The sequence below is a fragment of the Varanus komodoensis genome, unplaced genomic scaffold (assembly GCF_004798865.1).
Source record: "Varanus komodoensis strain SLA01 unplaced genomic scaffold, ASM479886v1 scaffold32, whole genome shotgun sequence".
NCBI classification, from domain to species: domain Eukaryota; kingdom Metazoa; phylum Chordata; class Lepidosauria; order Squamata; family Varanidae; genus Varanus; species Varanus komodoensis.
Window position 1 is genome coordinate 1,375,627 of NW_025335798.1, and position 22,064 is coordinate 1,397,690.

Here is a 22,064-nt window from a genome sequence, read left to right on the forward strand (position 1 = left end):
CCCCCTAAACCTATTTTCAGGCAACTGCTGCTGTTGCAGGAAGGGATCCATCCTACATCCCATGGCCTGTTTATATCCCATCTCCTTGTGTTCTTGTGTTCCTCATTGAAAGAATGCACTTCTTCCATGACTGAGAAGGAATGAAGTTAGGCTCAGGAATGCTTTGCTTCTCTGTGGTCATTCCCCTGTTCCTACATGTTCACTACCGGAGCCTTGTTTTCTCTTCAATGCACACAGCACCACTGCAGGCCCCTACCCATTCACCCAGACTCCTTGCTAGCAGAAGTTTAAAAACTGGCTACTTCAGAGTCTCAAAACTTCCCTGCTCCAAAGTCAAAGAAACCGAATTTGCCCACCATCTCGTTCAGTACTGCATAAAATGCACTGGGACTGGGGCATGGTTGCATCAGTGAACAGCTTGCAACTGCATGAAACAAGGGCCTATATTAATTAAACAAAGAGGTTGGACATGCAGTTTTAGGATACGCAGCCATGTATACAATGGGAAGCACATTATTATTTCTGAGCAAGGAAAGGTGCGATGAAGTCAGAGAATGCAGCGTACTTCGTGCAGACAGCCTAGTTTCTGCTGAGCAGAGCACTTAGTAGTGATACAACTGCACCCACTACCACCCAGTTACTGCCTTTGTATCATCTCCACATCATCTGGACTTGGGGAGGGGAAGAAGTTGGAGGGGGAGACAGTCAAGACAAACATGGATTTTACTCACCTTCTCCAGTAAATCTGAACAAGAGATTAAGGAAGAGCCAACGTTGAGGTGACCCATAGATAGGATCTCTAACATCGGACAAAGAAATCTTTGAATCACACAGGAAAGAATTAGGCTGCAAGGAGTTCTCTAATGTTGCTCTCCCCAAATTAGACAGGCCCTAAATTCCAACCAGTTAAAGAATTACACTTTGTTGGAACTTGAATCTTGACAGAGAAACAAGAATCAGTTGTGGTGAGAATGAGGAGGAAAATCCCTTTGAACATTTTTAAATTATTATTTAACTTCTATACCACCCTAAGGTTGAAGCTCTCTAACTAAACACTGCTTAAGGAGTGTCCCTTTTCCCTTTGTCCTGCTGGTCATTCATGTATGCTAGCAGGAACATGGTTGAAGCCGGCAAATCGAAGGATACAGTCAGTGACTCTCCCTCCCTGGATATGCCCATTCTGGGAAAAGTGCAGCTGAATGAATTTGCCGAAGCGGCTAGAATTGTTGTTATAAACAGTTTTGGCATTTCCAAAAGCTTCCAGGATTGGGCTAAGGTTGAAAAAAGAAGGGAGGTTAGCAGAACGTATTCTTAAGGATATGTTTGTACATATTCTATAATTTCATACTAGTCTTGAATTCCTTACTGTGAAGACAATTGAGATACTAAGAATTTGAGTTTTCTTCTAAGAAAAAAGTGGACTTCTAGTACTTATGGAAGTAAGGATAGACTTGAAAGTGAATAGGTAGTGCCTGGTGAAATCTCAGAAGTCTGTAATTTCACAAGTATTGTTCTTTGCCCCTATACAAAGCTGGCAGAAGCAGACAAACACATACAATTATCCTTAACTGCATGTTATACATGCTGCATATCAGTTCAGCTTTCTTAGTGCAGAATCATGCACCAAGCCACTGCACTTATAAATGCAAGACACCTGCGGGAATGAGGAATACGACTGGCTAGCATCAGGGGCCTATCACTGTTGCACCCCTAAATCAAAACAGTGCCTAGCGGTCACTGTGCTCTGAACAGAGACCTCGGCTTTGGAGACATATTTAAATGATTCTCTTTTCAGGGTAGCTTTCTTGTTGTTTCTGTTCCCTTTAACTAAATGGAAGAGGGAGAAGTCAGTGCAGCCTGTACGATCCACCAAAAGCGAATGCCCATAGGGTATGTCATGATATCCCATAGAATAACGCACCTGCCTTCATCCAGAGCACTTCCTATATGATGCATTGCCTAACTATATGCTCTGGTGGTTGGGAAGCTGCAATCCCAATCCAGCCATCAGCACAGGATGTGGTTCCTCTGAGAAGCAGTATCTTCAAGGAACGAGCTGGGCGTGTACCTGCTCTCCATGATGGCCTCCTCCACGTGCGTGCTCTTCTCTGACGCGGGGCCACCCAGCGAGGTCTGGCTCACAGCAGACAGAAACTTCAGCAACAATTTGGTGCTCTCCGTCTTTCCAGCTCCACTCTCCCCACTGTGAATGGACAGGAAAAACAGGCCCAGTGAGGGGGAGCAGCAAGCCCAACAGCAGGCACAAAATGCAAGGCAGGGCTCTGGAATGTGCTGGCCATTCCCAGTACCAGGACTGCAGCCTGTGGGGTGGGGAGGAGCCTGCCCCCACTCCTCTGCCCCTCACCTGATGAGGATACACTGGCTGTCGTGACGCCTCCACAGGCAGCTGTAGCACTCACTAGCCGTGGCGAAGATGTGGGGCGGCAGCTCGCCCAGGCAGTGCTGTCGGTACAGGTCAATGGCTGCTGCATCATACAGGCCAGGGATGGGTTTGTAGGGGTTCACCGAGACCAAGATGGAACCAATGTTTGTCTGCAGAAGAAAGGGAGGTGCACTGACAATCAAGCAGGCTTATAGCCTCTCTTAAAAGGAAGCACAGACAGAGTCAAGCAGGGAAATTGATGACTAGTTTCAGAGAACCTTGATCTATGATGACAGGGCCAGCAGCCAGAGGTAGGGAAGGTCCCGCAGGAACTGTTGTGCAAATTTTAGGACAGATACTGCCCCAGGAAACATAGAAACAGAGCGAGTCAGAAGGGGTCTCCCGGGCCATCTAGTCTGACCCCAGGCTCCAGCTGGCTCCATTCATGACATGCCTACCATGTGCATGTCCAGCCTATTCTTGAACACCCTCACCGATGGGGCCTCAACCACCTCCCGTGGAAGCCCATTCCATACCCTCGGGGTCCTAACTGTCAGGAAGCACTTCCTGGCATCCAAATGAACCTTGGTTCCCTGAGCTTTGCTCCGTTGGAGCGCATCCTGCCTTCATCCACAGAGGAAAACAGGTCACGACCCACCTCCATGTGACATTCCCTCACATCCCTATATGTCGCTAACAGTTCCCCTCTGAGTCTCCTCAAGGCAGAAAAGACCCAGTTCCCTCAGTCTCTCCTCCTATGGCCTACCCTGCAAATCAGCCACCAACCTTGTGGCCCTTTGCTACACTTATTCAGGAAGCAGTTCCTGGACCCCATCCAGGAGGGTTGGCACAGGTTCCACCAGGACATGTTGAGTATGTGTTTCCTTGGCCCTTGGAATACCATCAAAGCCCCACATGAAGGCCACCAAAACCCGCACAAATGCACACCTCTGACATCTCTCTGCAGTGCAGTGCTTCATGTGGTGAACAGAGCTTTTGAAACCCTCTTACCCTATGTGTGGGCCCAAACGCTTGCAGGATTCCCAACCTCTACTGCATGTGGCAGGTGAATGATGGTGCTGTTGTGGAGACACTCCTGCAGCCTGCCCCACACTGATCTTCCACATGTGTTGGACTAGTGTTCAGGATCTATTGTGCTCCCCAAGCATGTTTGTGATTTCATTTCTAGCCTCCCAAGATGGAGGCAGCTGCAGAGCATAGGAAGAACAGACACAAGTGAGGCGCTAGCTCTGCTACTTATGAAGGCTCCCATCTCACTTGCTCCTCCCTGCTGTTTGTGCAGTGACACAAGGGAGCCAGTTGGATTAGCGGGGACACATGTACCCCATCAGGTACCCACACGTACCCCAAGCTTCTCTCTTCCTTTTGAGCATAGCTACAGTCCCCAGAACAGCCGAGGAGAAGGGATGAACTTCCCCAGCAATAATGCAATGCTGTGACCACCCCCGGTTGTAATGCAGAGCATTTTGGGGAGGCTTGGTCTCCAATGGGCTAGCAAGACCCCTTAGCTCTACAAAAGACCTGCTCCTGCTGGAGAAATAAACAACTAACCCTGCTTAATGGATATGTATCAAAGCAGCATTTTAGACTGGGTGGAGTGGCCATGGACACTGACGCTATGAGCACCTGCACTTCCAAATTTATCACAACACCAAGATGCCTGCATCCCTTGTGACATATGGACTGCCATGTCCCCATTTGCGAGCTGCTAGGAGCCAATTCAATAGCTAGCTATACATCAAGACAGCACTAAGCAGGGAAGATGCAGGCCTGCAGCCAGATGGGCGACCACACATAGAAGTGGAGCTGTGGGTTGGACTCAATGGCCTTGTAAGCCCCTTCCAGCTCTACCTCTATTCTCTTCTACATATGCAGGTGTGATTGGCAGGAACCATTATTTGCCACCAGAGGGCAATGATCTGCCTGGCTTTGAACTGTAAAATCCAACCACTCTCATCTACCAAAAGGTAATTTGTTGCAGGCACCTTCTTGCAGCTAACTGTGTGCATCACCATCTGATGAATGATCTTCTGTTTGCTGTCCAAAGCAGAGTCAGTAATGGATCCATCTAGGACCAAGAATCACCAACACATGCTGAATTGGCAGCCAGGAAGGACAGGTAGCAATGGCTGATTTCTCAGTTCCGTGCAGCTGGCCACCCCAGATGGAGAGGGAAAGCAAAAGAAGATCGGGCCTACAGAATAACAAGTGTGGCTCACAAATACTACTGCCCCCCTGTTCCATTTTCTTTCTTTGAGCATGTTGTCAACATAATTGAAGTGGAGCAGAGAGAAGCAGTCTGGTGTTGGCAGCTCCTCTAACAATCTTATTCTCACTAGATCAATTCAGCCTGTCAAACTGAACAGCTTGTTTCTCTTTTGGGGTTTGTCTGGGCTGTACTTTGGCCCCATCCCTTTTGCTTTTGATTCTGTCACTTCTGCCCTCAGCTCCACCCACCACCAGAATATGGCCTCCCAGAGAGCTTCTCCAAATATGAATTCCTCCCTTGGGCTGAAAGAATGTATTTATTTATTTTTGCATTTATATGCCACCCCCTACTCCTAACAGAGTGTCTGGGTGGCTTACAATATTTAAGTTCCCCACCTCTGCTCTACATGAGCCAACCCAATGCAGAAGTTCAGTCTACCCTAGATAATCAAATGAACACAAACATACATATTTATAATGGGGTCAGTTTAGAAGCACCCTCAATGCATTCAATTCAAATATACCTTTCCTGTTTGGAGTCCAGCTCTTGCAAGAGGGGGAAAAACAGTTTTGCACCAGTTTGTTCGGTTTATGCCTGTGAAATCACTACAAAACCTCCTCCTACATCTCCGTAGCAGTATTGAATTTAGGGTTTTTAAAATCTGCTTTTAAATGATTAATGAGCTGACAAAATAATGGATGACCAGGTACATTGATGCATCTGAATGCACTGCCTTTAAAAATATTAAAAATTGAATGAAAGCCAGCCTGTTTTAAGCAAGCCCAATGGCTGAACCAGCATTAAATTTGCTGGAATGTTGTGTCTGCCATTCAAATGGTGCAGGCAAGTAGAAGCTAGACTACATTCTGCAATAGGGATGTTTGAAGAATTTGAATTTCACTAATTCCTACATGAACCAGTCCATGAATATCCTGGATTTGAATACTGACCAGAATGTAGCTACCCATTAGGTCCCACAGTACTCCAAATTTTGCAATGCGGTTCTTGGCTCGAACAAGTATCAAAAAGCATTTAAGAACATGCGTGTTGAGATATGTTTAGAAATTCTAATTTTGGCAAAAAATTCATCCAAAAACAATATGTAACCTGATGTATGAGTGAACATATGTGGAAGTGACATGGACAAATAGGCTGATTTATTTAGCCTGTAGCTAAGTGACTTGTGGCAATTCCTTGTTTTGTGTCACATCTGTCTTCACCTTCCGCAGCCATTTCCACAACTATCATACCCAACCAGTCCTGCCATCAAATTTCAGGGACGGGTATGAGTGCCCATGATGCTTTCCCTCTGTAAAAGCAATACAGGTCTCAGCCTGGTCTGTTTCTCCAAGGAAAGCCTCATGTAAACTGCTGTGAGAGTCCTGAAGAAAGAGCAGGATACAGGCAACAAAAGCAATAATATCACCCTCTCAGCAACATTTGCAAAAAGGATCACCGGCACTGCATAAACTTTTGCAGAGTTAATGCATGCACCACCACTGCATTAAAAAACTCAGCTCAATAAGATTCTGTGCATGAGGCCAGTGCTGCTCCAAGAGAAAAAAAAAGCATAGCATTTTTGCAATGGGAATCAATTCTCAATTGTAACTCAAGCTTTTCCTAGAAATGCATATATTATACGAAAGATCAACAACCAGATACAGCTAGTTTGGTGTGTGCCCTTGCATGTGCACACACATATGTGCACCCAGACACTCACCCCACCCCCCATACACCTTTCTACTTGCAATGGAACTGTGAAGGCTGCACATTGGGGCTTGATGTTTCACCTTTTCACCCCATGCCATACTCCCACAGTCCAAATCACTTCTCCCTTTGCTTTTACCCCACAGGTAAAAAAAAAGATACCTGTATTTTTCCTCTCTAGTGGGGTAAAGAGCACTTTCTTGGTAGATAGTCAGGTAAAACAGTAATCACAGTTCTCCCTTCCAAAACATGCAGCTTGGGCCTTAACACCAGGATAGGCTTAATAATATATGTCTGAGGCAGGTGCCATTTTGAAATCTCTCCAAGGCTATTCTAGGCTAGTATATCAAAGGGAGGGGCCATGGCTCAGTAGCAGAGCACATGCTTTGCATGCAGAAGACCTCACGTTCAATCCGGTGGTATCTCAAGGCACAATTAGGAGAGAAACCTGCCTGAAGCCCTGGGAAGCTGCTGCCAGTCAGTGTTGACAGTACTGGGTGTGATGGACTGAGTGTCTTACTTGGGATAAGATAGCTTCATAGGTTTCAGCTTCTTGTACTGAGAATGTGGAAGAACTACCATTAACAGGACAAGAGTCAATAGTTTTAAGGGGAACTTCTGCCTTGAGCGGAAGGTTAAAGGACTGTGCCTCCAGCCCAGTTTAAAAAACCCCCAAAGCTCTCTAAAATACATGGAGGGAGGTGACTTGAAAAGTAGAGGGAGAAGAGGCTAGGGCAGATGCTACCACTGAGTACAAGAACAAATTATTAAATAATTAGCCATTAAGAAAATGCAGATAATTTCCCTAACACTCAGAAAAATATGATTTTGGAAGAATCTTTGTGAGGACGTTCTGGGATGGAGAATTTGTATATTTTGAAAGATTGCTATCTACATTTAACTTGAGGGGTTCTGTTGCACAGTGTGTTTTTCTGGATGCTTCCATAGAGGCCTAGCAGAAAGAAGCTGCAAATGTCCCTCTCTGATTTTAGGGTTCTAGACTCTTTCCTCCAAGGCAGAGGATTACCACAACTGGAGACAAAACAAGTACACAGCTGCTGTGAAAATGGCAAACTCTCTGTTAGGGATAATTAGGAAAGGAATTTAAATAAAGCTGCCAAGATTATACTCCCCTTATACCAATCTCTGGTGCAACTGCACTTAGAATACTGCATACAGTTCCAGTTGTCAAAACTGAAAAAAGATGTGACTGAGTTGGGAAAAATGCAAAAAAGAAAAAAAGGCAACTCAAATGATCATGGGGCTGGAGCAACTCCCTTCTGAGGAACAGATAAACAGTTGGGATTGTTTACCTTAGAAAAACAGTGAACAAAGGAAAACATGATAGATGTGTTCAAAATTATGCACAGTATGGAAAAGGTGGAGGACTTTTTTCTCCTTCTCCCAGTTTCATCCCATGAAGCTGCTTGGTGGGAGATTCAGGACAGATTATAGAAAGAAATCCTTCACACAACTCATGGAATTCACTTGCATAGGAAATAGTGGCAGCCACCAATTTGGATGGCTTTAAAAGGGGACTGGATAAATTCATGGAGGAGGAGGCTATCGGTGGCCTGATGGCTCTGTGTTACCTCTAGCATCAGAGGCAGTATCCTTTGGACACCAGCTGCTGGGGAGCTTGGGCAGGAGGGAAGTTTTGCACTCAGATCTTGCCTGAGGGACTCTGTGGACAGCTGGTTTGCCACTGTGTGATTGAAAAGCTCGATGGACCATTGGTCTGATCCCGCATGGCTCTTCTTATATGCCATTAGACAGAAAGACTAGGATACTCAAGTGGAAAGCAAATCTTTATGCCACTCTCAGGGTTTCTTTGCTGTCACCTGCCTCAGAATAGAGGGGGAAACATCCTTGTCAAGCATTTAAGCATCAGTCAGACTCCTTAAAGATCAGTCTTAAGGGATCTTCTCTGAATGGCCTACTTCATTGTACCCCATTTCTTTGGGTGAAGTAGCCCTGCAGAGCGGTTGCTGCCAGTCCGAGTTGACAATGCTGGCCCGGATGGACCTAAAGTCTGCCTCCTATAATTAGGCAGCCTCCTATATTTTTGTGATATTCTCTCACATTTTGTTGTGTTAGGTGTTAGAAAGAATAGAGGGGCAGCAGTAGTTCTGAATCGCTTAAGAAGTCTAATTTGGTCCTTAGTAATCCATATATCATAACCCTGTTTTATCCCACATTTTAGAGTAGCCTGAGAGAAGATATAGGCAGAAGGATGTATTCCAGGACAAACTTTTTTAGAAGTCACAGAAGATGCATAAGGATGTATTGTGGAAGACAGTAAGTCCTGACACATTTCAGACTTTAGCCTTTCCTCAGGGGAAAAGGGTTTATAGCACATTAAACTGATTTTTAAAAATCAGTTTAATGTGCTATAATCCATTTTCATCAAGGAAGGGTTGCAGTCTGAAATGTGAAAGGCTTACTAGGCACATTTCTGTGTCACATTAACCCAGCCTGGCAATAAGCCACAGTGGGTTGGTTGTGTGAGAAACAACCCATGGTGAGCATGACAGCTGTCAAGCTCACTGTGGGTTATCCCCCCCCCCGCCCACAGCGGTCCTCCTGGCATGCATGCTAGAGGGTATCATGGGAAGAAGAAGCTTTTTCTCTTCTCTAAAGGGCTTAGGCACTTTAAAGCAACTGCTCACAGCCATAGAAATGGGAACTGAGAAAGTCAGCTTGTCAGCCAACTTCCTGATCTCTGAAAAAAAAGGTAACAAGAAAAAAAAAGCTGTGGAGAGCCCCAAACAGCTTGCAATTGTGATAGCAGAGGGGAGAAGGCCCCATCCATTTTAGAGAAGATCTTGGGGACAACCTTCCGTGGGGGAAGTGCTAAAACCAAATAGGGTAGAGCCAAAGTATTCAAAACGTTAGCTGCTTTTAGCTGAAAGCTGCTATTGCCAGTAACTAAGCCTTAAGAGAGGCATTTCAGCCATTTACAATAGGAAAAAAGCATGTGAAAGCTGGTGACCCACCCAATGGTTCACCACTGCAGAAAGGGTGTGGGGCCAGTAAAAAAGAGAACAGCCATCTGGAAATCTTAGATGCCCAAATATGGCCAATGAGTCTGAGGTTCAACACCCTTGAAACTGAGTTATCTGGACAAAACAAAACAAAACAAAACCAGATCCTGCAAGCTTGATTACTCCCAGCCTCTGTTGTAGACTATGCGTATAAAATCACAACCATTTCAGCCTCATTTGAGTAGCTTTTCCTTGAAGCTGGGAAGTGCATGAATGGTTTCGTGGGAACAGCCAAGGAGAACCTAGGTGCTGAGGTGTTCACTGCTGTGTGGACAACCAGTCAGCACCGTGGCTGGGCCCGTGGGCTCAACCTGCAGAGGGACTTGAAGTCTTCTCAGCCTGCATATGGATGGCCCGTCCCTTCAGCCTATAGTCAGAGATGCAGAGAAAAACAGGAAAAGAAAGGAACATGGGAAGGTGTCCACTACAGAGCCAGCTCTGTGGTCTATCGAACCCAGTGCTGTGGACACTGACTGGCAGCAGCTTTCCAGGGCTGCACACAGAAGTGTTTTCTCATCCTGCCAGGCGATGCCAGGCATCGAAGCTCAGCCCGTCTGCATGCCACACAGGTGCTTAGCCCATTGAGTTGTGACCCATCCCAACCTATACAATATTGTTGCACAGGGCACATTCACTGTCCGGCCTCACATTGTTGCCCAGCAGGAATGAGAAAACATACAACACAAGAAGGTCACATCATCACAAGCTATTTGTACTAAATCAGCTTCCTCCAACCCGGTACTCTTCATATGCTTTGGATCACCATTTCCTGTATTCCTGACCAGGATGACTGAGGCTGATGGAAGATAAAATCCCAAACATCTGGAGGGCATCAGCTATGGGGAAAGCTATATTAGATATTATAAGAAACATAAAATAAAGAAAAAAGGAACAGCTGCTGCTCCATGTCTGATACAGCTACCAGTAAGGCCTGCATTCAATGCTCTGAACACTAACAAAAGAAAAGGACTATATAATTGCTAATTATCATGATTATTATTCTCAATCCCCTACAGAAGAAAGGAAAAATAAAACAAGGAACAGCAGCAATGCAAGAAAAGGGGGGTAGGTAGGCAGTCAATAAAGGGATGTTCAAAGAAGTAATAGAATATAAGGACTGGGTTGAGAAGAAATCTTTGTGCAGGGAAAACTGCTGAAGGATAGCAGTAGAACTAGGTCCAGGGTGTAGAAAGAGAAGCATCTTGTCCCTAACGCAGCAAGGCTCGTTACTTACTATGCAAACCATAGATCTTAACTTCCTTGCCTGCCCAAAACGAAGAAGATGCTTCCCAGAAATCGGGTCACTTAATTGATCATTTACTGGAATACAAGATGCATACAGCCCTGTTGCCTTAGCAACTGTTGCTATGCAACACTGTCTAAGATCCACATTTCAATATCAGAATTTGAAGATGCTTGTGCCCAGGTAAGGAGAGGAAGAAGCATATCTCATACCTCCTCTTACACTCCCAGGTAACCTTGCAAACACACTGCTGATACCAAATAGCTCTCCCCTCTGGCCTCCATTGCACAACTCCTGAAGCAGGGAGAAGTAGGGCATGCATCGCCCCTGGGGCAGACTTTCCTCATCATTTAGCTGAAGAAATCTTCTCCAAAGAAAGTGCTTCTTATCCTCTTTAGGAGAGTGCCAACACCTCAGCAACCTCGTAACACCCATTACTGGACTTCTAATTTGTGGCAGCCCGATATCTATGCAAAACTCCTGGATCCCCGGTCTAGCGGAGACGTGCAGCAGGAAGAGGCTGGAATAAGGTGGCAGAGTTTTGAGGGGGCAGAATAAGACTCAATCACTTCAGAATGCAGGAAGGGTGTGCCATTTTAAAAAAATTATCCCTTATGTAAAAAATTAGTCCCTGTAAGTAATTAGTACTATTCAGGGAGCAGGTCAGGATACAGTGTGTCTCTCTGATGGGGGGTTGGGGAGTTGGTTTTTCTTCTTATTTACAGAGAGGGCCATTGCTGTTTTTATCATGGGGCCACATTAAAAATGAAATACACACTCCATCTGCAGTCTAAATGATACAGTTTGTTCTACCACCTCATTCTAGCATGTGCAGGCAAGGCCTCAGTTGTGCCTGATGCTCAGAAACTGACCGACTGGGGCTCTTCTAGCACAGCCTGCTGGGCAAGGATCCAAATGGGTGCAAAGCTGCTCAGGAATTTGGCCCAAGTAGCCCTGACCAACCACCTCTGTTCCAACCCCTAGGAGTGGACTCAGTCTCTTTCCAATCCAATCCAAAGTCAACATATCCTGAAGGTAAGGACAGGATCATGCCGGTGAACTCTCTTCCCAAGTTGCTTCTGCCCTGGCAGGTTTTGCTGGGTTAGCAGAATATCTGTTATACTTTGTTTACTCACGTAGATATGGTCCTGTTGGTAGCGCTGGTAAAGATTGAGCAAGATGGCAGCCTCGTGCAGGTCTCCCAGTGTGGACATGTCCTCCACCCCCTCCATACTCGATTGATGCATTGGCAGAACCTTGTCTCTGGGGACAGAGGCCTTTGGATAGCAGAACACCTGAAGGGAAGGAAAACATGGCGCAGAGCAGGAATGTACAACCTTTTTGGGAAACACGCATGTACACCAAACCTATTGTTCACTCATACACACCTCAGGAACAAAGTACCTTGGTCTTGCAGCAGCAGCATTTATCCCATGTCACCGAATCAAGCTGCTGAAACCCTCTCCCTTCCCCAGGCACCCCAGTCTGATCACCAGACAAAAGGAGGAAAAATGTTCTAGGAGTGGGCCTTATCTTTCCCAGGACACATTCAAACACTTCCTAGCATGTTTCAGGAACACTCCAGGACCAAGGCTTGAATGTCAGAAACCATACAGCTTGTTCCTATAGCATATTCTTCTCCCTTCCCCCACCCACTTTTTCAGGAGGAGCTAATTCTGGGGATTTGGGGAATGGAAGTTAAGTACAATGCTGTAAATGGTACATGCTTTTGGCACAAGTTTATCACACCGGCATGGATATGTCCATTTATTTATTTATATCTTTCCTGACCACCTTTTGGCTCTAACAAGAACCCCCGAGACAGTTCACACTTCAAGATTAAACAACATCAAGAGCCGAATATAATAAAAGCATTTTTACTGCCCATCTAAAATTCAGCAGAGATGGAATGGCTGTAACCTTTCTTAGAAGAAAATTCCAAAAGCAGGGTGCTACCACAGAAAAGGCCCTATCTCAAGTTCCTAGCAACTGAACCTTTTTAGGTGGTGAAATGTAAAGGAATATATGGAATTAGGTGGTAGAACATAAAGCAAAGCCTCAAAGAGTGCCATAACCTATGGGAAGCTTCATAATGGGGTAAAGAATCTGTTTCTGAAGGTATTTAGGGCTTTATAGACAAGAATCAGCACCCTGTATGGGGCCCAGAAACCATCAGAAGCCAGCGCAAATGGCATAAGATCAGTCTAAGGGATCTGAAAAGCACACAGCAGAAATATCCTCACCATTTTGTACCAGCTGCAACTTCTGAACTCTCTTCAAGGGCATCTCCACATGGAATGCATTGCAGCAATCTAATCTGGCAGTGACTAAGCAATTATCACTGTGACCAGCTGCACCTTTCTCCTTTTAGGTGCATGAACAGAAATATGTGTAAAGTCCTCCTCAAAAATCCCTGTATCTACATGCTTGAGTCTGTTCTCATGGAGAAGAAATCCACCCGTGTACCATTCTTAAACAAACTCCAGTTGAAACTGTAATGGTAGCTAAAGTCAAAGTAATTTCCCATATGTGCTAAGGGAGGGTTAAATAATTTTCTAAGAAGGACACATCCCTCCCTCCTCACAAACCAGATAGACTAGGAAGAATAAAGGTTTGCCCAGGGAAGGTTGAACTCTACAGATTCACATAATCACTACAGGGATTATCACCTATTTCAGACCTAGTCAGCCTTCAGAAATGTTCAAGTGTGAATTGCTCCTGTACAGCTACTTCAAATGCCCTAGACTATGCAGGTTTGCAGCTGCCTTTCCTTAACATCTTCTGTGTGCTTCGCACCTTTGTTGAAATGTCAGAAAGACAAGCCATTATTCAAGGAAACCAATTTGCACGTTTTAAAGGAGGGCAAAGGCTTAAGAAAAATGTGGCTGCACAAGTCACCCTAGAGTTTTCCCCTCAGTAGGATTTCACATTTGGTAGTCGCAAGTATTGCATGCTATGGCTGCAGAAGAATCTCTGGAGCAGTCGGGTTTTATATAGCACACACATGCAGGGGAATTCTCCAGGAGTGCTTCCTTCGGAGGCTCATTAACACCTTCAGCTTCCGTTTCACTTACCTGGCCATAGTCTGAAGTAAAGAGCGCTGACCCATCCGCACAGGAGCCAACAGTGCAGGGCTGTAACTGGTCCTGCTCCCGCAGCCAGACATGTGCTCCCTATAACCAAGCATAGCAAGCTTGAAACCATATATTTTGCAACTGGACACTCTTAAACACATTCAGTGGGCATCTCCACTCTTATTGCCACTTCCTGTCTCTGTCTACTGGGGACAGACACACCCACCCTATCATAAATACTTGAGGGCTACTTTGCACGTGCATATTCTTCATGTAAGGATTGCATAGCAAGTCATGACTTGCATGTGTGGAGGGACCAGGACAGAGGGAACCTGGATATCCTGCTCACCTCATCTCTACTACAGTGCATTTCAGTGCAGTGGGTTCACACATTCATCTGGAAGTTAGCTCTAAGGAGTGGAAGAAAGCAAGTAATAGACATGCCAGTATGAACGAGCCCAAAGGCTCCACATAAATTATTTGTTATATATAATCTGGGTGGGCAACTTATGGTCATCCAGGTGTTCGATTACAACTCCCATCAGCCCTAACCAGTATATCCAGTAGTAAGGGATGACAGGAGTTACAATCCAACACTTTCGGTAAGTTGCCCGCCCTTAATAGCAGGCTAGCAAGAGATGATCACAGGACCTGTTGGGGCCATTCAGCCTGCCTGATACAAGTTCCATTGACATAAGGGAAACTACAGGGCCTTTCTTTTATTTCTGCTTTAGCTGGACAACAAGGAAATTGTTTTGCAGAAGGAAACTGTGCCTCCAATTTTTCCCATTTGCTCAAGTGGCTGGCAAAATTACCACCACCACTTAGTGGTCAAACCTATCATGTGCCCCGTCACCAGTATAGAGCCTAAGTGAGAGCAAATTCCCAACACAGATCATGTAGCTTAGACCCACAGAATGGCTTTCCACCCATACCTAACACACTGGGATAACCCCGCTTCCTTGCTAGTCCTCTTTCCCAACAGCATCTCAGGTCTCGTGGTTAAAATGCTGCTTCAAGCACTTTGGAGAGAGGCAGGATGCAAATGTAATAAGTGTTTGGTTTTCAAACCAACTTTCCCAGCTCCTTCCCATGGGCAGTGCTGGTTATTTCCAGGCATCCACTCACGGAGAAACATATTCATATGGACTGGTCATGCCTTGATAGTCAGCATAATTCCCATGGCCACAGTCAGAGGGAAACGATGCTGTTTGGCTTAAGGAAGTTGCAGCTGTTTAATCCTTTGTACCACTGGCTCACAACAATATATGGTCCCACACAAATATAGGCATCTGCTTGGCTGAGACCAACTAACATTGGCCAGGCTTAGCAGTACAAACAGACCCCAAATGACCAGCTAGCTCGTCTCCACACACAAATGCCACAGAGATAGTTTCCAGAAGAGTAGCCACATCAGGCTGGCTGCTCATTTACTCTAATCACATCCCACATCTAGAAAGAGCAGAAACCCTGTCCCTTTTGATGGACACTTAATCCTAACCTTAACCATACCAATAAATATTTAAACTCAATGTATTAAATCAGAACAAGCTCTAAGGAAATAAATTCAGTTCACTGAAAGCTTACCAATCCAACTGTTTGGCAGTAATATGATGCCCTTCCAAACTCATTTAGTACCACATAGAAGGAAAAGTGGCTTACGAGGAAAATGTGAGGCAAAGAAGTGGCAGCAGAAAAAACTTATACAAACCCTCTCACCACCAGTTCTCCATTCCAAAGTACCACCAAATTACATGGCTTCACAGAATTGGTACACAGAGTGAGCCATACATGAATTTCTTATTGGATTATGGAGGGGGCTTAAATAAAGTCTAGGAGTGAGATTTTATATCCAATGTGAAGTATATCAAAATTCAGATCATGCCTGGCTCTGCACTACCTCTTAAGAGATGCTGACATTAGGCTTCTCTTTATGGGCGATCCACAGGAGGAGAAGAGATTGCAACAGCCGCAGTAGTTATCAGTAGTGGGGCAACCTGGACAAGGGCCTGGTGAAGAGCCAGCACACTACTTTTAAGCTATGGCAGTAAATGCAGCAGCCCTGCCTGCTTTATGCCTCTTTATGGTGATTGAATGGATGTTTGTTCTTCGTCACAGATGAGTTACATGACAAGATGCATCATAGGCAGTTCTGAGGCCATACCAAGATCTTGCAAAATCCTAGAGTTTCACAGAATTGTGACTCAGCACTAAAATATGTATTTGTTCAGTTTATATCTATCACTGAGCAGCCATCATTGAGGTATACTTGGAAGGCTCAAAATCCAGAAAATAAAAGGGCAGGGAATTTTGGATTTTTCCATTAAAGGATGGGCACTTAAATTGGACTCTGGTTTGTGAATTTAAGCTGGTTAGAAAGGTTGCCTTCTATGCCATGTTTGTATCCTATTTTAATAGTATTATTTTGTTTGTTAAGATGATTAGATCAATAAGAGGTTGCATAACTAGGATATTATCAGGACTGACTGAGACACTGAAAGCTGCTTCATATCACTGTTTCCTCTGGCAGGAATTTTCAGGGGCTCTGGCAGAGGTCTTTCCCCTCACCTGTTTCCTAGCATTCTTTGAAATGAAGATACCATGGCTTGAACATGAGACCTTCTAGATGCAAAGCATGGGCTGTGCTAATGAACCACTCTTAACTGTGATTCCTCCAAGGCGGAAGATTTACTGTGCAAGAACGATCTATCGAAGCAAGAACCATTCCCTTCTTTGCCCTGCTGCCTCAGGTGAACAAATCTGACTTTCTTGCACCCTATGGCCACAAGCAGTTGAGAACTGGGACTCAATGGCCATATTGTGCACTGCATATCAAGTTAGTCAACCTATACCCTTGGCTTCAGTATTGGGGGAGGCCCGAAACCTCTAGATAAGGCTTGAATCAAATTTCAACAAATGCATTTTCTGATTGATCCAGTAGATCATGAATAAGTGATGGATACATATAAACAGAAATTAGCTAATGGAGGCAGATATGAGAGCACCATGTGGGGGAGAGCATCAGCTACACCCACAAGAGAAAAGAGGTTATCTGATCAGTCCCCAAGGAAGATGTGCAAAGGGAGAGAATCAATAGTGGCTTTCAAAGGGAGGTGATGTAGAACTTGAGTGGAGTGGGGGCTCTCATTGATACTTCTTAAGTAGCAACGAGCTTTCCTTCTACCCTTGCCTGATTACACACCCATCTGTGGCAACTTGCCTTCTCTACCAGGACAGCCTTTGCTTGCAATGCTATTCCCAAACCTCAGCTCATGGGTTCCATCTCGGGAAGAAAAGCTGGTCTTTCTCTTCATGGCAATCATAAGATGACTTTATGTCTGAAGCTCTAGAATGGCACATTCTGGAATGGATGGCTCCCTTCCACCCCAGCTAGGAACTGGATCAGCAACACCATTCAAAGAAATAGGCAATAGTGCATGAACTAACCAGAGGATGAGCTAAAAAAGCAACTTGGTAAGTGGATCAGGTAGATGAGCTTCTCCTCAATAGGCAGTAAAAGGAGCAGTATAAGGAAAGAAGAGGCAGGAATAGGAGGCAGAAATCTTTAAAAAGAAGCAGAAGTTTACTCCTAGTATCAATACAGATTTAAAGGGGATCAGTCAACGTTAAGATTTAGGAGGCATTTCTAAATAAAAAGTTAGCACTGAGGTTGAAGTAGCACTTCTATTTTGTTTACTTAGCCATCTTTTAAGACCATAATCTTCCCAAGCTGGCTGTTGTATGTTTATCAAAATTTATAAGCACTCAAACTGCTATATTTTATTGCAGGGAGAATGCGAATGGCTCTAAAGTTAGTTGAGGCGGCCATATTAGCACCATTTCCCTGCAGCCTTTTTGGCTCTGAGGCACATTTGAGAAACAGTCCTTGGCACCCTCAGTGTACAGCTGTTATGGGTGATGTGGCTAATCGTAAAGGTCAAGTAACCTGCCCAAATACTCAGTACAAGGCAGGGGTAGAGTCTGAGCCCCAATACACTCAGTCAATCTCATGGAGCCATGGCTTTGAGAGCCAGCAGGAACCTGCTTCACAGAATGCAAACTCTTTTTCTGTCTCCTCCGAAACAGCCCATCTGCCAGCAAGTACATTTTCCACATATCTTTTTCTTTCACACCCTGGCTAATTGCCCACAGACACCCAAGTGCATATTCTCTCTCTCTCTCTCTCTCTCTCTCTCTCTCTCTCTCTCTCTCTCTCACACACACACACACACACACACACACACACACACAGAGTCACCTTAGCCGGCACACCAAGAAAGGGACTAGGTATACAGGAGTGTCCAGTGCCCTGCTCTGCTGCTATATAGCAACATGCAATTGTTAGAAAACTACTATACACTCAGCTACATGCACATAAAATAATAGTCCAGAATTGCTGGGGTCCAAAAGCAAACTACAAATCCTGTGTTCAAACTCTAGCCTGTTAAAAAAAGGGAACCAGAAGTCCCGCTTTGGATGCAGTACTCAGCTCCTAGTTACTGCATTTTTAATTTAAAAAATATCATGTATTTCAAAAAGTGGTAACAAAACCTAAACCAATAGAGAGAGCATTATTTCAAAAAAGAAGAAGAAACCTGCAATAAGCTGTTTCCTCATCTACAGGAGGAAAGTAAGATCAACTGGGCAGCGCACACCAGCATGCCTCCTCAGTACCCATCAGTCAGGATTTTAGCAGTTCTGGCTTGCCAACTTCTGCAAACATGGCTATGGGCAATTACAACATGAATCTTTTGGACAAAATCTACCTATTATTGAACAGAATTTCACAAATGAGGCTTATGGTGAAACCAGTATTAGATTTGCATCCTGTTATAGAGCAAGAATAATACACAAGAGACTTTGAATCCATGTTGTATAATGCAGCATTAGCGAATTTCTGTTGTTGTATTCATAATGGTCCTCATATTCAGCTTTATTTATATTTTTGTAAGCACATGATTTTATAACTTTATTGGTTTACATTTCTACAGAGTATTTTCATGTTCAGATCATTCTAACTCAGCAGGTTTCAGGTCCCTGTTCTTCTCACATCATATACAACCAGTCATATATATCAAGCAGGACCTGCAACAGAGCATTCCTGATCACTGTTCGGGCTGTTAATCATGCCCTTCTCCAGGATGCTTCATTTCCCCCCTGCCCTGGTTTTTCATCCCCATTCCATTACCCCAATAATAAGCCCACTACTGAGCATGATGCTGTATAACTGAGCTTTTTTTGAAGGTTCCCTACCCAAAGCCCCCCCGCAATGTTTAGCACTTCTGCAAAACTTGCAGTTGTTGTTTTCTTAAATATTTATATCCCATCCAATAGCAAGGGGCTCACTTTTCCCCCAAGCCTGCTGAGACCTCCCTTTTGCAAAGGGATGCTGCCGCTTTGGCTGCATTAAGCAGCACCACTCCTGCCTGAGCGTCAGAACTAGCGGGAACAGCACAGGTCTGCAAGGAGATTTATGTGACAACAAGCAGGGCTGCCAGCTGTAAATTTATCCCACCCTCTCTCAGTGCCAAATCTGCAGCCATTTTTGCATAGCAGAGGGTAGGGAGAGCTGCAGCATTGTTAGGCCTCCATTTGCAAGTCTAACAGATAATGAGATGATGACAGGCTCCCTTCGGAATAAAATCAAGGAAGAGGCAGCATGCCTGCCTCAAGAGCAAATGATATGAAACGGGGAGGCCACCCTGAAAGGAAGCAAGCCGAAGGGAAATAACCCAGCCACAGCAGTTGCACACATCTTCCCCAAGTCCCAAGGAGAAAGATGGGGAACAGCACAATGTGCCCTTGCAGGGAGCCTAAAGCACAGGGGGAGAACCTACACGCCTCATAGCTGCCCAAATCCATCCATGCTCATGAGCTTACTGAGCCCCAGTACATGCTGAGCATGTACTAAGGCAATGAGGTTGGCTGGAGCAAAGAGGATCTTGTGTTTTCGCTTCTAGGAGAGGAGGGGGAGTTCAGGATTCCTTCTGACATTTAATGTCATTCTGACTCCACGCACGACAACCGCCTGCTCGCCACTGCATGCACGCACATGCGTGCGCACACAAACAAACCAACATCTATTTTGGCATGGCAGTTAACGTGCAACTGCACTGCTCACTATTATCTAGAGCGACAGCATGTCGCATGGAGTCAGCATCAACAAAATCAAAGTAAAACCACTGTAATCTACTTACACACACATGCATAAATGAATTGCAAACACTGAAGCCTGTTTGGAGGGTGGCTCTTCCTCCCTTTTTACAATCCAGAAGAGGCACACATTCAGCTTCGTACAAAGGCCTGGTAAGACAGACCACTTCAAGATCCAGGCCCGCTGGTAACCCCGAGGGTGAAAACAACCCAGCAGGGTAGTACTGGACCCCAGGCCTGCTTGATGACAGAGCCATAGGCTAACATGCATTGCTGCCCTACTGAGTAAAACATCAGTAAATCCTCATTCTTACTTTGTGTGCCAAGCCATTTCTCTTCCTTGTCTGCAATGGAACATCTACAGATCTCTGAGAATCCAAAGAAGTGGTCTGCTTTCACCTATCTAAAACTTTAAGGCCATCAACAGTTGCTAGTCTCGAGCAGGGACACCTGCTTAGAGATGCTGAGCTGTAGCTACAGAACTATACTTGTATTAGCTGGTTCACACATGCATGTTCATGCATTGCTGCATGAACTGGCAACCCACATGTGTGAAGGAGATGCTCCATACATCAAACGACACTCTCAAAAAGCAAGTATCACCTGAAACACAACTCAGTTCAGCAAAATAGCACAGCGTGCTTGATCAGTCAGGGTACAATGAACATTGCTGTCAAGGAAAGAGAATGTGAGCATGATGACAAGTCCCTCCCCTCCCAAATCATATTTGACTGGTCAGCTTTCCAAGGTCCACTGTGTATGCAAAACCCACATGCTTACATTAGACCTTGTCACGCAATGCACTGAACAGCACTGTGATCTAAATAACTCAATATGCCTGCTCAGATATAATCTGTCTGAATAGATGAATGATACTACATGTAATATTATTCATTTCATTTCTATACTGTCTGTAACCGAAGTAGTAAATAATCAAGTGGCTAGAAAGACATGTATGAACTGGCTTTATTATGCAAAGAAAGAAATGTTGCATTTGTATTTCATGACTCAAACAACAGTCATATTGTCTTTGTGCTTTGTTTTGACTACTAAAGCCAAAAATGCCAATCTTCAGAGTATGTGGAAACACTCGTAACAGTCTACTTGACCCATATTCTGCCCATGCAGCACCTCCTAGTAGAGGCTGAACGTTAAGAGCCACGCTGAAGCAGGCCACAGGTACAGCCGGTCCAATGTGCTGCCTCAGAGCAGCCAACCAGCTGCCTGGGAGACGCCCATATGCAGGCTATCAGTGCATGACCACCCTCCCATTCATGCTCCCCAGCACCTGATGTACACAGGCCTGGGATACTGGAGGTAGCATCCTCTCCTCCATGAATTTGTCTAATCCCTTTTTAAAGCCTCCCAGGTCGGTGACCATCATTACATTTGGCAGATGTGAATTTCATAGTTTAACCATGTACTGTCCCAAGAAGTCTTTCTTCTCAACTGTACTGAATCTCTCGCTTTTCAGTTTCATAGGTAAACTCAGGATAAGAATGGATAGAATCCTCTTGGCTATTCATTCCTTGGTCTTAATTGAGAGATGTTCTACATGAGGGATTCATTCTGTGCCCCTAATTCTTTTCTCACAGTTGATTACAAGCTCTTCTTCTGGTCCTCTAGTTTCACTTCTGTTTTTTCAGAGCACCAGGATCCTTTGGAACCAGAAGAAATAGGGTATTAATTAGATCAAGGAAAATGGCAGTGTTTCTCCTTATAAATTTGACCAATTCTGCTATAGCACAGCTCCATCTAGAGATGATATAGCAACAAAGAAGGAAAGATTAATAATTTCATGGAAGAAAGCCTGCAACTGAAATCTGCACATCCAATTAAATCTGTGTCTAGCATAACATATAAACAAAGAGCATTTGGGATTGACCATGATAGAGATGGAGTTATCAAGTTATCCACCCAAATACCCTGGGAGAAACTTATAAGTGTATCCCTGCTTCTTCAAACTCTCTTCTTTATTATTCTATTCCTGACCACTCTGTTTGGAAATCCTACATGCAGACCAAAACAATGAGCAAACTATTTCCAGTAAGCCTTCTGTAGCCTTTTAATGTTTTAACTGGAACAGGTTGCAAGTATGTTGTTTATGGGTTTCTTTTATATGACAAACTTTAAATTCTTTTCTGTTTCTCTGAATAAACCATGTATATGAATACTAATTGTTCTGCCATTCAGGAAGTTCAGCCTGCCAACAAAATCTTTTATCAGGAAC

The 22,064-nt window shown here is 44.6% G+C and overlaps 1 protein-coding gene across 1 annotated transcript in view; it reads right to left on the minus strand.

The window, feature by feature from the left end:
- The window catches only part of LOC123027527 (unconventional myosin-X-like), a 77,270-nt gene extending 63,219 nt beyond the window's left edge, over positions 1 to 14,051 (minus strand). The window contains exons 1-7 of the mRNA XM_044438462.1: positions 14,031 to 14,051; positions 13,682 to 13,780; positions 11,744 to 11,902; positions 2,366 to 2,553; positions 2,069 to 2,203; positions 1,147 to 1,271; positions 732 to 745 (exon numbers count right to left, since the gene is read on the minus strand). Of these exons, the coding sequence (XP_044294397.1) occupies positions 732 to 745; positions 1,147 to 1,271; positions 2,069 to 2,203; positions 2,366 to 2,553; positions 11,744 to 11,902; positions 13,682 to 13,780; positions 14,031 to 14,051 (741 nt within the window). The remainder of the gene's footprint in view (positions 1 to 731; positions 746 to 1,146; positions 1,272 to 2,068; positions 2,204 to 2,365; positions 2,554 to 11,743; positions 11,903 to 13,681; positions 13,781 to 14,030) is intronic.
- Between the last annotated feature and the right edge of the window lie 8,013 nt (positions 14,052 to 22,064).